A 17546-nucleotide genomic window follows, 5' to 3' on the forward strand; every position below is an offset into this window, starting at 1 on the left:
GACCCAGGCTCAGGGAAAGGTTAGGCGCTGGGATATCTGAAGAAGGATGGGCTTCCCTTCTCCAACCCCAGCCACCATTAAGTCAACATCGTCTCCACAGAAAATGACTAAAATCATACTGTGTCTCCTGGGTCATCTTTTGGGTTTCACCACACACTTAGGCTGATCTCTTAAGTGTATATTTGGGTTCTCATCCCAAGTTGTCTTAGTTCTGCCTAATATACGAGACTGATTCTTTTAATTTTTGGGGGGGAGGGTCTGGAGACAGTTGGGCGAAACACATAGGTATCTGCAGTTCGGACTGGTTATTTAGTTAGTTCATTAATTTACCTCCAGCCTGGTTCTGTCCACGTCTCTCAGGATTTTGTTGCGCCCTCTGTTGGTCACCATCAGCATTTCATATGGAAATATCTGAGAAGCAAAGAGAAAGACCTCTTTTAGAACACCGTTGTCCGTTTTCTTAACAAGCAGAAGCTACCTAAAATCTCCTACTCCCAAGATAGAGCTTCTAAGACATTATAAGTATAGTATCTGAATGATGGGTGTTCCATCAAATATCCAACGGACGGGGGCCAGTTCTTACACCTTCTCAGCTCACCATGTCTCACGTGGCATTGTGCCTTCGGAGGGCTTTGTGGAGTGAAAGAATACAAACTTATTATGTCTTGGGGGGTAAAGGTAAAAATTAGAAGTGAAATGATAGGAACACGGTTTATAAGGCAGGGTACCTTTGCAGGGTTCAACAATCTTGTTCCAAGACTGGCTCATGACTGCCTGCGGCCGGGCAGGCCCAGAAGCAGTGTTCTGCTTATTGAAGTAAGTCCCAGCTATGGTCACCAGGGAGCACAGCCTTGGATACCTCTGGAGCTAGGGTGACCAATCATCCCAGTTCTGCTCGGCACCGAGGAGGTTCCTGGAATGCTAGACTTTCAGGGCTCACACTGGGAGAGTCTTGGGCAAATGGGATGTACCACTCACCCTATCTGGACTGGTCTAGGGGTACCCCGCTTTGCACTGGGCATGCCTCGCAGTGCTCAAAGCAGGGGCCAAGTGAGTACAAAGCTCATAAGATAGGTGCGCTGTATTTCACCGTGAATACATTGTACCAGACCCGGTGAGGGCTTAAACCTGTTGACTCAGTGTGGCAAAACCTGTGAAGGGTCAGGGTACTCTGTGACATGGCTTGTCTACTGTATCGGCCTGGAAGCAAGTAGGTCTCAACACTGAGAAAGGTGGAAAGGCAGAAAACCAAATCTTGGGGCCGGGTGGCGCAGTCGGTTAAGGGGCCGACTTCGCTCAGGTCATGATCTCATGGTTTGGGAGTTCGAGCCCCATGACAGGCTCCGTGCTAACAGCTCAGAGCATGGAGCCTGCTTCAGATTCTGTGTCTCCTTCTCTCTCTGCCCTTCCCCTGCTCATGCTCTATCTCTCTGTCTCTCAAAAATAAATAAACATTAAAAAAAAAAAGAAAACCAAATCTTGCCAGGGTGATGGCCCAGTTTGCTGTTCCCATATAAGAGGAGAGAGAATGCCTACACTTGCCTTTGGTTCCAACATGTTGGGCATGGACACCCCCCGATCCATTCTTGTCCCAGACATGTGGCCATCTGGGAGGGTCTGCAACAGAAAACCCGCTTTAAGGAGGAGCACATGACAGCATGGGGAGCTGAGGGGGGGACTCTATGGCCTCCCCAAAACTCCCTGCTTCAGACTCAAATCTTGTTTTATAGATGCGTCATTTTAATTACCATAAATATTTCAAAAATGAAATCCTTGCTACATAAGAGCAGGAATACTGGGAATATTGCTCTTTAATCATCAAGTTGGGGGAAAGATTCTGGCTTGATGACCATTGAGGGGCGCCTGGGTGGCTCAGTCGGTTAAGCATCCAACTCTCGATTTTGGCTCAGGTCATGATCTCAAGAGAACTCTTCCTGAGGTCAAGTTCTGTGTCGGGCTCTGCGCTGATAATGCAGAGCCTGTTTGGGATTCTCTCCTTCTCTCTCTACCCCTCCCTTGCTCATGCGCACTCTCTCTCTTTCCAAATAAAGAAACTTAAAAAAAAAAAAACACAAAAACTATTGACTCATTTCTAATTTAGGCTCCACACATGAAAGTATACAGAATATTAAAAAATTCCAAGTCTGTGATTATTTTCTTACTTTACTCTTAGTTTTCTCTGTATTCCCCCCACACCTTCTCATTCTCCATCATAATTTTATAAAGCTAGGGTCCAGGAAAAAAGGAATGATACCAGACAGGATGGGAATTTCTTTTCATTTGGGACCATGGGAAGGAGGAGAGAACCAAAAGCAGAGAGTGGTTAAAACTGAAAGGAAGAACTGTATGTGGGCAGACCCGTGATGCTGGTCCACTTCCCCCGAGAGAGGACTCTCCGAGGCCAGACCAAGAGTCCTCTGACACCTGGCCTGGTTCATGCCATGTCCCCAGGCCTGCAGGGCCCGCTTGATGTCGGCACCGGGCATTCCTGGTGCTCACGGCTCCTCACATCTATGGGCTAATAAATCAGACCCGCCAACCCAAGAACCCAAGGATCTTCTCAACAGAAACTCTTCCCTCAAGCCGTAACACACGTCTGGATTGTGGTAAATGGCTGCTTTGTTGGCGTGGTCAACTTGAGAAAGACAGTAGTGTTCCATACCTGGTAGTCTAGAAAGGAAAGAAAAAGAAACTTTCAGAAGAGAAAGATCATGGAAGAACATGGCAACACTGATAAACCATATCCTACTGCAATTCGGGAGACATTCTCCAATGCACCAGGTTCTCTCTGCTGGGGTCTCTGGACACCAGTTATCAGTTAAAACACCTTTTCTCATGGAATCCTTCCCCCACGCCCTGAAGGTATTTCCACCTTCTCTGATTACAGCATGTATCTCTGGAAGCTTCTCTCTGGTCACCTCAACCTGTCTCTATCTCTCACTCAGTCCTGTGCATTCTGACAGGAGGGCCCCTCTGTAACTCCCGAGATCTATCCAATCTATTCGAGATCTATCCAATCTATCCGATCGAGTGCTCAGCACATGGCAGGAGCAATGGATTCATTCTTAAAAACTCTGCTTCTCTGGTCTCATTTCAGTTATGATCCTTTGTGACTCTGATACATGCTCCGTGAGCTCCCGTGGGCTAGCTGCGATCCGACTCTCTCTCGGATATCAGACAGCATAAACGGAGCCAATGTATTTGTGACTGCGCAGCCAGTCAGCGGTGTGACCATGAGGGCCTTACCTCGAACTCCCCCGCTGACGTCCCCATAGCTGTTGTACTGAGCAAAGTCTGTGGAAACAGGCTGAGACCAGGAAGAACACATCGTTAGAAAATCCACTCCAAGGTGAAAGGATTTACAAAATCCTAAGAGTTCTTCCTGAGCTGAATTCCTGCGCCCTAGTTACTTTTCTTCTACTATTATGAACTCTCTTTGTCTTCTGCACTGCCTCCAGTGCCAGCAGGACCTGGGTAAGCAAGTTATCTTTTGCCAATAAAAATACATTTCTTCACATAGCTACACAATTACATTTGTTCTGTGCTTTGAGGGGAGGGTGACTGCAGCGAACTTTCCTGTATTTTTTTTACAGCAGAGATAATGGCTCAAGTTACTACTCTTAGTTTGAAATATTTGCCACATGATCAATCAAGGTAGACTTCCCATGAGTTATATAGGCTATTTTTCCATCTGAAGCCAATTTCTCTTTCTCTCAATAGAAATATTTTATTTTGTCTGTAACTCAAAGTGATTGCCATGATATCAAAGAGGTTACAAGTTTTTTTCATGTTCTAGCATTGAGATTACATTATTAGACATATGCAAACAGTATGTCAACATTCATACCAGGTCTGAAGAAGAAATAAACTCAGGAACAAGTCAGTGAGAAATCTTACCCGGTGAAGCCCATTTTTTCCATAGCCTGGGAGAGATGAGGTTTTAGATGATAGAGCATGTGAAGCTGAATGAGAAAAGGTAAAAAAAGGAAATCAGAAGTCCAATTCTTAAAAACTTCTTTCTTTTAAAAGTAAACTCCATACCTAACGTGGGGCTTGATCAAGAGTTGCACACTCTACTGACTGAGCCAGCCGGGTGCCCCCAGAAGTCCAATTCTTTATTGAAACTGGCAATTTATCTTCTCTTTACAGAAGAGAAGATCCATAGACAAATGGAAAAAAATAACCCAAATAATGTTGAGCTCAAATATTCACAAAAGGCCACCACATTTGGGCGTTGCAGGGAATGGATGGAGAAGGAAGAAGTTGCTTGGTGCTACTTTACCTCCGAATCCTCAAGACAACCCTGATAACGCTATTATTATTTCCATTTTACAGCAGAAGAAATAGGGGCTAAGGGAAGTTAAGTATCTTGCCTAAGGTCACTCATCTTACAAACAGCTAAGCAATGATCTGAATCCAGGGCTATCTGGATGCATACGCTCATACCCCAGCTGGTCTGGCAGCAATAAGTGACTTGAAAGCCAAAAGCCAACCATGTAAATATCACGCTCTCCTGGGCCACCACAGCTGGGTTCCTGAGAGGCCTGAGATAAGTTATCCCGTTAATAACAGCATGGCACCACAGCAACTATGGGGCTTTGGAGGGGAGCAGACCGGAGCTTGATTTCTGGCTCTGCAACTTAACACCTCTGCACGGGATCTCATCTCTGTAAGTCTTTGTTTCTTGACTCATGTAGATACAATGCTATATATTCATATAGAACAGGGCTATAGAATTAGAAGGAGCTCTGAAGATTAGTAAACCACTAAATCCAAGATCAATGCCAGGGAGGCATCTCAGAGAGGCAGGGCATTCCAGTACAGCTTGTGGCTCTGGGGTTATAACACTTGGACTCCAGAATCCTAGTGTTGCTTGTTATTAATAAAGTGACATTGGGTAGGTTACTTAAATTTCCTATTCCTGTCTTCTAATCTATGAAATGGGGGTAGTAATAACATCATCTACTTCATTGGCATGTTGTGAGAATAAATTAAATAATATTTAACACAAGGGCTTAAGTTTAGTAAACACTAAATATACTAAAAGCTTTAAGAGGGGCAATTTTAATGCACTAGTTCAGAACATGGGAGAAGAAATATTGTGGGTTAAGAGAGATTTGGTTTATGACAAATATAAATGGGAAATATACTGATAAACTATTTCAGCCCAGTATGTAAGTAATCTCCTTCAAAAGTATCAAAAACAACATTGCTAGTCTTTAGCTATTTCACTGAATATCTAAACATAAAATCATAATGTGTTGAAAATGTTCAAGTTCTCTATATGTCTATATATAATCTCAAGTTCTCTATAAAAGCTTCTATTCTCTCCCTTTCTTTTTTTTTAAAGTGTGTTTATTTATTTTGACAGAGAGAGACAGAACAAGATGTAGAGGGGCAAAGAGAGGGGACAGAGGATCCAAAGTGGGTAGTGGGTTCTGTGCTGATAGTAGAGAGTCTAATGCAGGACTTGAACTCAGGAACTATGAGATCATGATCTAAGCCAAAGTTGGACGCTTAGCCAACTGAGTCACCCAGGCACCCCCCTCCCTCTTTCTCTTTTTAAAAACTTCTTTTGAGGGAAAGAGAGTAAGAGAGAGAAAACAGAGAGAGAGAGAGAGCGAGCGCATGAGCATTAGAAGGGCAAAGAGACAGAGAATCCCAAACAGGCTCCATGCTCAGCGGAGAGCCCAAGTTGGGCCTTGATCCCACAATAGCGAGTCGAGACCTAAACCAATATCAACAGTTGGATGCTTAACTGACTAAGCCACCCAGGTTCCTTGCCTTTCTTTTCATTAAAAAAAAAACCCACAACTTTTTAAGATGTTTTATTTATGTTTGAGAGAGACAGAGAGAGAGAGACAGAGAGACAGTGGCAGAGAGACAGAGTGAGAGCAGGGGAAGGGCAGAGGGAAAGGAAGACACAGAATCTGAAACAGGCTCCAGACTCTGAGCTGTCAGCACAGAGCCCGATGCGGGGCTCGAATCCATGGACCATGAGATTATGACCTGAGCTAAAGTTGGATACTCAACCAACTGAGCCACCCAGGTGCCCTTGCCTTTCTCTTTTTTTAGGAGTAGAATGGTCAAAATGAAATGAACTATAAGGGCTTGATTCACAAGGGTAAGTCAATTTCATCAATTGTTAAGAAGTCTCTTTTATAAAACCAAGTTCCCTTGAGCCAAAAATCATGGTACTTCTCTAATGGAAATAAGGTAGTAAGGAGTTGAAAGTGCATGCACTTAGAAAGTCTGGAGACCCTTTCTGGGGTAAAAGAATATTGGCGGTGACTTCTATATATGGGGACATCATCCTCTCCCAGCAGGGAGTGTAAAACCAAGAAAGACAGAAAATCCTGATCATGTACCTTCTTCCTTCCCTGCCTGATCTAGACCTTTCAGTGATTGAGCTTTTCCTTTATGTTTACTTTTAATTGTGTGTGTGTGTGTGTGTGTGTGTGTGTGTGTGTGTGAATTCCATACATTACAGTTGGAAGTGATACACCCATGTCTCTAAATGCTCCAAAAGCATTTTGTTCTCTATCAGGATTTCCTTTCATGGGTTCCCCCTAAGATGAGGATTCTGAACTAACCCTCCGAAAATCCTCCAAGGGCTCCCCCTTTTCTATTATGAAGAAAGTACACATTTAAGGAAGAACTACGGGTTTCCTTTACTTCCTTTCGCGAAGAACACACTGCGGGCTCTGCCAGGCATGGCCCTGCCTCTCCTGGAACAGTTTAGGCAGGCGGTGGGCCAGCTCCTGGCGGGGAGAAGGGGAGAAGGCAGCGGGCCTGCTGCTCACCTGAGTTGATGGGAGAATCATAGCGACTGGCTGACAGGGATGACCTCTCCCGGCTCTCCTTCTCCATCTCCTCTTTCAGTATCAACTGGCCCAGGCCCGAGTTGAGCTATTCACAGAGAAAAGACACGTGAAAGTGGAGTCCACAGTTACGGTCACAGACTGGCAGTTTCTGTTCGAGAAGGTCGTGCATGAAGTTTCTGGCTCTGGAGTGGCCTGGATGCACCGCAGTGCCAGAGCCTGGTGGTTCCCCAGGGGGTAGGCCAGCTTTTGGGCCTTGAACCCCTCTTAGCCTTCTTAATGTCAAGATGCCGTTCCCCCAGGCCATGTCAGAAGAATGTTCTCTCTCATCTGCCCTCCCCAACGTGCCAGCAGGTGACCTCAGAAGGCATGTGTGTATGCAGATTTTTGAAGCACAAAGGGGATTTTGGGGAGAGTATCAAAAAGAAATTACATTGATTTGTTTAAAAACGAGAAAGCAAACATAATACATGCTCATTGCACAGATTTTAGAAAATCTAGAAGAAGAGTAGCCCATAGTCCACCACTCAGATAACCACCATTTTCATTTTGATTTACATCCATCCAGGATTTTTCTATGCCCATATTATACAAAACCGGGTTCATGCTATAAATGCAACTCTGTATCCTTTCCCTCCATGTAACTAGTATCCTGTGCACTTCCCATATGATTAAGTATCTTTGGAAAATGTCATTTGAAGGGATTCATTATTGTTTCTTATTGGTGGGAGGGTATATAATTTCCCGGCTCCCTCTACCCCAGGCTATAATGGACTCTCCTTCTTTTGGCCTTCTGGGATATGGTGGGAGGGGCATAATGAGAATTTTGTGGTGGCAGTCCATTTTATCCCTTCCCTCCTGGCCCAGATACACATGTAAGGTCCTACAAGTCCCGAGGAGAGACTAGGACAAATACTCAGTCCCAAGGGAATGCCCTCAGCAGAGGCTGCCGGGGGAAAGCGGGTGTTGCACTCCGTGGGTGGACAGCTTGGCTCCACATGGCCCTTCAGCAGCCTGCCAACACATGCCCTGCACACACACATACCCCATGCAGTCACGCTCTCCTCGCAGAAGCTCGAACATTCCACGTCCCTCTGACCTCCCATGTCCAGGCCATGTCTTCCAGAACCCACTAAGTACCCTGCCTTATAGTCACCTAAAGGGTGAAGGGCCCATCTTCTGTCACCTCCTGGATTTCCTGCCCTTGGAGGGCCGGAACCACCTCTCACTCACTTGGTGGCTTGCCCATCGTATGCATTCAAAGCTCTGGATCTAGGCGACCAAATTGGAGATTTTGCAGCAAAGTAGCTTAAGGACAAACCTTCATTAATTGCTCTTCTTGCAGCTGCCGGCGCCTCAGAAGCTCCTCGTCATCTTCCTCTCTGCCACTAGATCTGCGTCTCGAGTCGGCTCCTAATTCCACAGCAAAGACAACTTCTCACATGAGCCCCGTGGCAAGGGGATCTTAAGGCACTAGTCCACCTGTGCTCCACCTGCCCAGCTGGCGAAGTCAGCGGCCGTCCTTAACGTTCGTGAGCGACACAAGGAAAAGACAGCCCACTGCCGATTTAGCCCTGCTGGCGACTTGCTTGAGAGAGCAGGCCTCCTTGGACGGCCAGTTCAACGCGTGATCTGCTAAGGCATGAATTTGGGCCTCCCAACAACTGAGCTGCTCAATGAGAACTTAATGTGCCATTATGGTTGGGTCTAAGTCATCCCATCGGCCACTGGCCACAGCCCTCTGTCATAGGTGGGAGGGCCTCCGGAGTTATTATTTGGATCTCTCTGAGGTCAATTTTCAAACCGAGAGGAATCCAAATTCATGTACATACCACCAAATAGGTAAGAGAGTCCCTCTTGCGGGACACGTTTCGAAATCTTGGAGTTTTCTCTTTTTCTGAACAGACTTGTCATCATACAATCACCCTATCTTCTGCCCTCAAATTCAATAAAAAGCATGCTTTTATTTCTCTTTTAAAGAATGAGTCTCTAATGTTTTCTTGCCCTCGATCCTTTGAAAAAATGGTCACAAAAGAGTTTTATTCTAATAGGTCAATAAAATAGCATTAATACAGCTAAAAAGTTACTTATTTCATTCCAATCGAGCAAATCACTGACAATTTTTAAGCTTCTTGGAAAAGGGGATACAGGGAGTGAAAGGGAGGAATCTGTCTGAATGGTTGTAAAATTAAGATAATTACTGTTTTTCCTAAATTGCTTGGATTAATCTGGCTGTGGGAGGAAACAGGAAAGCTTGCTAATCTAATCAAAACAAACTTTAATAGTCTCAGTTTTTATCATTTTGATTAATGGGCCAGGAATTTTCTTAACTTTGGAACCCAAAAAGCTTTAAGCTATTTAGTGATGATGGTTTTAACCATCAAATATTCATTCTTCCTGTCCCCCAAACTTAGCAATTTGTGTCCCCACTAAGCAACATGACTGAACCAGGAACCTCAAAGGCGACATGAACCCTGAAAGTATTCTTGTCTGCAGGGCACAGACTGGTAGGGACAAGCTGATGATTGATTGATTCTTAGTTCCTAAAATCATAAATGTCAATGTGAATTTACTCTCTTCAATCTATACTAATAAAAATGAAAAGACACAAGTTTGCAAGAATTAAATAAATCTTAAGTCAGCATATTGTAACGAGTATTTGGGAATAATGAACCCAAGGAGGGGGAGATTTTCCTTCAAGTATTTCTATAAATGTGGATTGCTTTATAATCCACTTACATTGTTTGTAAAAGTTATTCCAGAAAGTAACTTGATGAGAAAAAGCATGATGAAGAAAATTTGGAAAACCAAAGCCCTTTTAAAAAAGGTTGTCAACATAAATGTGAGAAGATAGTTCTATCTTTGCAAAACTGACTCACTAAATTTTCAGTATTAGCTTCTGAGTTTGCTAAGTACCCCCTCTTAGGCCAAGTGATTTCACAACTGACAAAACAGTACGGACACAGACACGGTTCTAAAGCATAAATTTGTGGTTCAAAGCAAAGAATGAAACAGCTCAAACGTGACATTTCAGCACAGAATTCATGGAAATGATAGATGGAAAATCACATAACTTCACACGAGTAGTTATTCCAGAACACCTACTACTCTGTGACAGCCTTTCTTAGTAAAGGAGAACATGATCTCACAGGAAAGGTGGAAGTGTCAGTGTTAGGAGTGGCTGTTAAGAGAATTGTAATTACAACCCAGAAATAGCCTAAAACAAATTTCGCTGAAAGAAGTCATGCCTCTGTGGACACTCAGTAAAGACACCCGGTGGACTCTACTTCTAAATGGTGTCTTGGCGAGAGGCTTTGGTTCAACTAGTTCAAAAGTTACTGGTTATTACTTTGCAGTTGTTACTTGCAGTTATTATTGATTTTGCAGTAATAACTCTGAGAGTCCATGCAAATCATCTGTTTTAGACCAGTTCTGGCTGCCTCTCTGTGGGTTGGTTAGTGCAAGGCTCTGGTGATTGGGTTTTTGTAATTGTGACGCATTTGGCACCCATGTTAATACCACGTTAGGGTTTTTCTCCACCTCTGGTCATACTTTTTAAACGCCTTTACGACAGGACACACTTCCTTGCATATTTTTAAGCATTTCGTTTTGTGCTCTCCTGCTGATCTGTCCATTTGGCTTAGCCACAGCAGTTGCATACCTACGGCAGCAAGTGAGGGGGGCCCAGGCCAGTGATCCGTCTCAATCTTTGGTATCTCGCTGGGATCTGGAGCTTGGGCTGCTGGGAACTTGGAAAACTTGATGATGTCTTCTGAAGACTTGCTCTGGGCTGCCAAGGCAGCTGCATCTAGGCGGGAATCACGGGGAGCTTAGCTACTGGTCTGCAAAGCCATGGCGGTACAACCCACTTCCATAGTTTTCTTGTTTGCTGGCAAAAGTTTCAAATCCTGAAAGCTGTTTATGGCTCTTATCAATTGCCCAGTCACTCAGTGGTGCCTAGTGACAAGTCATTTTCTTATGTTCTGCTGGAAGCAAAATTTCATTCTATATCTGTAATCTTATTGTAGAGCTAGGCCGACCGATACTAGCTCTAGCTGTGCATGGCTACTTCAATTTCAAATAATAAAACTAAAGGAAACTAGAATATGAATAAAATGAAAATCCAGTTCCTCAGTTGCACGAGCTACATGTTAAGCGCTCAACAGCCATGTGTAATGAGTGGCTACCATATTGGAAGCACCATCGTAGCACATTTCCATCATCACAGAAAGTTCCATCAGATGATATTCTTCTAGAGCAATTAGAAATTTGAATTAACAATTTGAACTTAAAGAGCTAAGTTAAAAGCATGACACTGTCTTTTGACTGTAGTTGTTAATCATAAGAGGGCTGGCTCTGTATGTTTGTGTATTTGTATCTGTTCATTTTAGCAGTCATCTGTCCAGTTCATTTCACTCCTTACATATTATATATGTGTCTAGAGTCCTACGAGAAATGGCAATGGGAAAATCCACGTTCAGCCTGTAGGAATTTAGCATTGTGTCTTATGTATGTATGTTGACTTATGCATGTATGCAAAACACTCCTGTTTCCCTCAAGGGTCTGCACACATAAGCCAGCCGTCCAGCTTTAAGACAACAAAAGCCAGACTAGCAATGGCCTCAGTTCACAGAGTTCTTAATGGCTCTGCTTAGAGCTGTCGCTGGCTTAGAGCTACAAATGTAATCACAGAGCCAGAACAAAACAAACCGGGTTAAATGGTCAGACCCTGATTCTGGCTAATTTGGCAGACTGGCCTGGGACATTACTAAGCATTTCAAAATATAGTTATAATGCTTTAAGTGAAGACTATCCTCCCCTCTCTGGGCTCACATATTTTAAAATCTGGAAACAATTTTTTGAATCCTTAGCTCGAATTCCCCATTCTTTTAGTAACCTTCTGGGTCTTGTTTTCCTTAAGTGGCTTGACCACGGTCACCTTATCTACTCATAAGGGGTGAAGTGTTGGCCAAGCATGGGGTAGTGCTTCTCTGAGTCTCTATCCTCATGAGAAAAAAATAAAAAATTCACCTTGGAAAACACTGCCTATTACATCATCTTCTTAAAGATGGACAACATATGTTAGCATATTAAAGACTGAGATGTTCTGCATGACAAAACAAAAAAATGGTGACTTTATTTAAATCTAGCATTTTCCAAAGCACCGGGGCCCAGACGCCAGGTTTGGTGGACCTTCTATTTCTGTCACATGGAACTGCTCTTTTGCAGAAGGTTCTTTGGGAACTGCCACTATGGCTGTGCTACTCTTAATTACAACAAACTGAAAGTCAAGTCAGAGTACACTTCATTTAAAAAAAACAGCCAATCTCTTTCAAATAAACAAGGTAACACTATCCAGTCTCTTTGAATCTTAAATATTTGACTATTTTTGTTTAGAGAGGCAGAGCCTTAGAGATTTTAGTAATAAAAACAGTTTCTACGTTGATAAATCAAACTCTTGGAGTCTCATTTGTAAATTTAGGGGGAAAAAAAAAAGCATGACTTCAAACAGTACTTACGCATTAGAATTGGTGAAGTCAGTAAACATTCACATGTTAATGAGTGGGTGAGAAGACATTAAACCATAAAAAAACAAACAAAAACAATGTTAACAAACTTAAAAAAGCAAGCACATGGTGTAAAATCTTAAAAAAAAGAAAAAAAAATCACAGTTGTAGAACCATTACAATATGTACATTCTCTTTTTTGCCCCCTAGAATGCTGGCTTAAATTGTTTTCTGTGTGCACTTTCAACTTTCATTGCTTTTCAGGTCATCCTAATCCTTCAGGACTCATTAATGTCAACTCGATTTTAAAGGCAGCCTTCAACTTTCCAGGTGCATTATGTGTATAATTTTCTGACATCACCAGAAGACCAGTGCTGGTTTTCTATCCATTCGCAAAGATTTATGGCACCTAATCGACAGAGACCTAATAATGGTGGAGGGAAATGTGATTTACCTAGGGTAATGTGATTTCCTGGATTTAAAAATTCTCTATTTACAGAAAAGGAAAGCACACTTATAAATCCATAGTAGGAATTTTAGTTTGCAGGAATTTCAGAAACTGGCTGGCCTAACTCACTGGTTTTTGTCCCAGAGGAAACTGAGGGACAGAGAAGTCACATGCATGATATCATAGAGCCATTGAGGGGAAGGGCTGGGGACCAAGGCCTTGGTCGTGGGGTGTCCATTCCACTGCAAGGTGTAGACATCTGGGGAATTGGACAGTCAAGGTAATGTAGGCTTAGTTCAGCTAAGTCTTCTAGGTTGTTGGCCTTCACTATTTTAATTAGAGTAATTAGAAGCTCATCAAAGTTACTATAGAGGCTGGCTAAATTGTTTCATGGTACATACAAAAAAAAAAAGGTATTTGTGAATTATTGTGTGAGCAGTACTCCCCATTCTCTAGGAATGCAATGATACATGGTTTCATGGGCTCAAAGACTGGCTAGGAGTTTCCGATCCAAACTAAGCGTTCTCCATCTAGGAAAACTCATCTCACAATATTTGCATCTTAGGGAACCATAAAGGCATAATACACTGGGCACCCCAGTTTGATTCTCAAAAGCAGCAGCAGAGAAGCCTTTGAGAGGACAGACAGCAGAGAGTTCAGCGGATACCGTGACTTAAAAGCTATGCGGAGGAAAGCGGGTTTTACCATGCTGTTTGTAGATGGGTGGTTTTCGGTAAATGTTGATCCCTTGATCTGTGGAAATGAAAAGCAAAGGTGTGTGATTATGGGAACCGATTCAGCGATGGGCAAAAACAGATCAACCAAGAGGCAAACCAAACTGAAGACTCTTGAACAAAATCAACCCAGAAGGTGAACTTTTGTATTACAAAGATTGAGGTTACTGGAAGAAGAGGTCACAGGAATGGGTGAATCACTACAGACAAGTGATATGGAATCCTTTGTAATACATCTTAGGATATATAGAGATGTAATTCATTCATGAGCCATTTATTGCGAATACACACTTCACTGAAAGTGAAATTAAAACAGGAAGAAACGCAAGCAGTGGAGAGGACTCTAATGGTGAGGAAGACATAATCAGTTTGGGGAAGGTCCCCAAATTGCTACTGTCTAGAAATTGAGCTCCCAGTAGATACCAAGGGCTCAATTTACTTCACAGCTAATGAGTGGAACAGTGGAAAGCAATGTAATATAGTTAAGAGTAGTTATTTTAAGACATAGAACAGTTTTCATGTGCAAGGCTAGTCTGATTCCTGACAGAATGTCTGATGGAATTCTAACTTGTATCGGGCAAATTCAAAAAGAGAAAAGAAACGAAAAGAGATGACAAATATTATCCAATTGTTTATATAGGACTACATTTAATTATGTTACAATTTCACTTTGACTGCGAATACTCAGGAAATTTCCAAAGGTTTGTTTCCTCGAATCTTGGCCACTGAATCTTGGTGGGGGCATTCTTCGTGCAAAAAAAGTTGCAAATGTACACAGCACCGATTTTAACGTTCAGTGAAGCTTTATTTTAAAAGACAGTTCTAACTTAGTGGGATGAATCTCACTGAACTTTCCTCTGTTTTATCAGGTAAGTTTGGAATGCAAAAGGAAAAAAAATGATTATAGATTCTGAATATGTGCCCTAATAGTAAAATAATGGGTAATGTATTAAACCACTTTTAGTAGCGAAAAGCAGCAAAACAATGTACTTCCCATAGAAAAATAATATCGTGACTACAGATGGCCAATCTTACCCTTACAAATTGAGCTGACTCTAAACATCAAGAGATTGATGGGTCCTAAGTTTTCTAGTTCTTGATGGCAAATTACTATTTGTACCGTGACAGCAGATGCTTATGACTTCAGCAAAGCTAACAGCACCAAGCCTAAATTGCAAGATTTTGTTGTGGGCTAAGGAGGTAGTCAGTTGGTTATGCAATGCAGGAGGACTGTCCAACTGATCCAATTTTATACCTCTCCAAAAAGTCTATAGAAAAATTCTCTGCATTGGAGACAAATGGGAAAAAATAAAAGTACTCTGGAGATGTTGTGGTTCAGTCTTTAGGATGAGAAGATAACCTCGGGTTGCCATTGTGAGATTTAGTCAATGACACCAAACCACAGAGTGATATCGTAGGAGGCACTAATATACAGGCAAAATTAAAATCTTGGTCCAAATAAAACAAGACAAAGCAACTCAACCCTTATTCCTTCACTCTCTGCCTCCCACCTCCCTTCAAAAATTTTTGAGAAAACATAAACCTTCCATACAATCTTGGCATTTGGCATCCAAAACTTCTGAAAGGCCCTCTCGGTCAGATCGTGCAATTTAGGGTTTGTCGACTGTGTGCATCCCAATGATGAGAGCATGAGAAATGAGACGAGACAGGTAACACGGCTACGTTCTACACCGTGACAGGACACCCCGACAAAGACCGTGTCAGCTCCTACCTGGAACATGGAAATGTTTAGGGGCCTGAGCGTAAGTTGGAGTGACAGGGCGGCTGTCTGGCCGGGAAGGGAGAGGGGAGTTCCGGCCGCTGGACGGCTCATTGCCTCCAATGAGAAGAATGGAGAAAACAAAATGAGGGAAGGGACAGCAATAAAGAAAACAGAGCAAGCATAATAAAAATTCAAAACAATAGACCGGGGGGAAGTTATATCAAAAAGGAGAAACAAAAGAAACAAACTCAGTTTATCAACTTGGCTCACAAGGTGATAGGAGGTTACGTTTTGGTCATGAGAGATTTGACTTCACGTGGGACTGGGTTAGAAGCAGCTAGCGGTAGGGGGCGTCATTCCGATGGCATGCGGTTGAAGGCCGTGAGCTAGCAGCCAACTGATTAGATGGAAAGTACATGAAGAGTCATGGAAGGTCACTTGCTAATGATTCAGGATCGGCTGTCAGATGACTAAATCCCAAGCACTCGAAGGGGCAGGGTACGCAAACCCAAATACAATCACTTCCAGGCATGACGGCAGAGGCTGGCAATCGCAATATACTTCTCGGAACGGAAGGCCACGTCCGGGAGCCTGTGTGGTCCCCCAGTCCCTCCCCTCAGCAATGCGAAGTGCCTGCACTACAGTGAATGTTTCTGTTTCCTCACTTTGAAATACACACCACGGAATCAGAGCCCTTTCTTTCCGGAACTTCGGGACCGCTTATACCACTCTCCACTTTTCTCTTTAAAGGCTCCACTCAGGTGCCACCCCATCCAGCAATTCCATCTGTGAATGGACAGCTAACGTGGCTGGGCACTGAGCCCATGGAAGTGAATGAGATGTCACTCCTACCCGTTTGTTGTGGGGAGCGGGGCTCAGAATCTACCTAAGGAGACAGACTATGACACATAAATGTGTACTCAGGGGAAGGTGGCATCAATTCTTCCAGAAAGCTAAGATATTAGACTGAGGGGGTGTCAAGGAGTAAGCACACCAGGTGGGCGGGTGGATGGCTGAGGGGTGAGCAGACCCAGATTCCAGAGGCCTTGAACATCATGAGGAAGGAAGGGCCGTGGTGTGCGGGAACCAGAGGGCTGGCCGCTGTGGTGGGACAGCAGGCTGTTCTTGGAGGAGGGAATAGGGAAGGGGTTAGAAAAGATTGCTGGCATGTGGCTGCCAAGCCTTGAGTGCCACCAAGACCACCATCGCTCCCTTCTGACCAGGATGAACGGAGACCTGGGTTCAACTGGTCAGAGATCAGCTTCTGCCCTAAACTGCCCTCCCACCTCGTGTCTGAGAAAACATCTGCACCAAGAATATACCAGAAGATGTAGGACTAGCAAAAGTTAATGGATTAGAAGGCGATTACTTTTGTTTCTGAGTTATAAGACTTCTGTATGTATTCTGGTCACAAGTCCCTTGTCAGATACATGATTTGCAAATATTTCCTCCCGTTCTGTGGGTTGTCTTTCACTATTTGGATAGTGTCCTTTGAAGCACAAAAGTTGTTAAGTTTTGATAAAGTGTAATTTATCTATCAATTAATGCTATTTGAAACAAATCATAGATCTTTATAAAACAGAGCACGAGCCGATTTCTTCAAATAAGGCACGCTGTTCTAAATCTGGCCCGCAAAGTATGAAAGACGTCAGTTGCTGGAGTTTTAAAATGACGTGCTTACTAGGACTTTAATTTCTCAATATGTGTATTTTTAGGTAATCGGTACACACGTCTGGACTGAGTGGGCAGTACGATCTTTCAAACAAGATCTGAAGTTGTTCTGGCTTGAATGTAGATTCCAGCTTTCTGGTTGCTGTTGAAGCTTTTCTCTTTTTTTTCCTCAAGAGTCAGTTTCACCGCTAGCTCCCAACACATTATAATGTAGACTTTACTATTTAAGTTAGATATTAGCTTCTAAAAATGATGATGCTTCACCCCAAACTGCTGATCTACTAGATAAAGTTTTTTAGAAAGTTATTTCATTTACTATCGCTCTCCTAACAAGAAATAGCCAGCTCATGTCTGAAAAAAGAAAAAAGTATAAAAGACACAGGTAGAGGCAAACAGGGAGAGGAAGAAAGTGGTCGTACATTTAGAAGTAAATCCTGTTTTAAATTGAAGGTTGAGTTAGAACTAGATCTCATTCACCTTGGTGAGCTGAGTAGAGTGTGCAGCCCAGAGTAAGTGCCTAAGTAATGTCTGCAAATGAATGACTGAATGGATTACCCATCATCTTGCTCTTGATTAAAGGCAGCCAGATGTTAGTATAGAACAATGGGGTCACAACAGCACCCCCCTTTTTATAACTTTCCC

At 43.1% G+C, this 17546-nt stretch overlaps 1 protein-coding gene across 9 annotated transcripts in view; it reads right to left on the bottom strand.

Annotated features, from left to right (window-relative positions):
- The window catches only part of ABLIM1 (actin binding LIM protein 1), a 308719-nt gene that overhangs the window by 5626 nt on the left and 285547 nt on the right, over window positions 1-17546 (bottom strand). For 6 of the 9 annotated variants that reach the window (XM_039237629.1, XM_039237635.1, XM_039237626.1 and 3 more), the window contains 10 exons: window positions 15243-15347; window positions 13482-13529; window positions 10483-10629; window positions 8143-8234; window positions 6804-6909; window positions 3898-3962; window positions 3247-3307; window positions 2663-2670; window positions 1543-1617; window positions 331-411 (listed from right to left, as the gene is read on the bottom strand). In XM_039237629.1, coding sequence (XP_039093560.1) covers window positions 331-411; window positions 1543-1617; window positions 2663-2670; window positions 3247-3307; window positions 3898-3962; window positions 6804-6909; window positions 8143-8234; window positions 10483-10629; window positions 13482-13529; window positions 15243-15347 — 788 coding nt within the window. The remainder of the gene's footprint in view (window positions 1-330; window positions 412-1542; window positions 1618-2662; window positions 2671-3246; window positions 3308-3897; window positions 3963-6803; window positions 6910-8142; window positions 8235-10482; window positions 10630-13481; window positions 13530-15242; window positions 15348-17546) is intronic. The other 3 variants (XM_039237627.1, XM_039237630.1, XM_039237631.1) reach the window with 3 other exon arrangements.

The sequence above is a fragment of the Hyaena hyaena genome, unplaced genomic scaffold (assembly GCF_003009895.1).
Source record: "Hyaena hyaena isolate Hyena2069 unplaced genomic scaffold, ASM300989v1 scaffold_128, whole genome shotgun sequence".
NCBI lineage: Eukaryota > Metazoa > Chordata > Mammalia > Carnivora > Hyaenidae > Hyaena > Hyaena hyaena.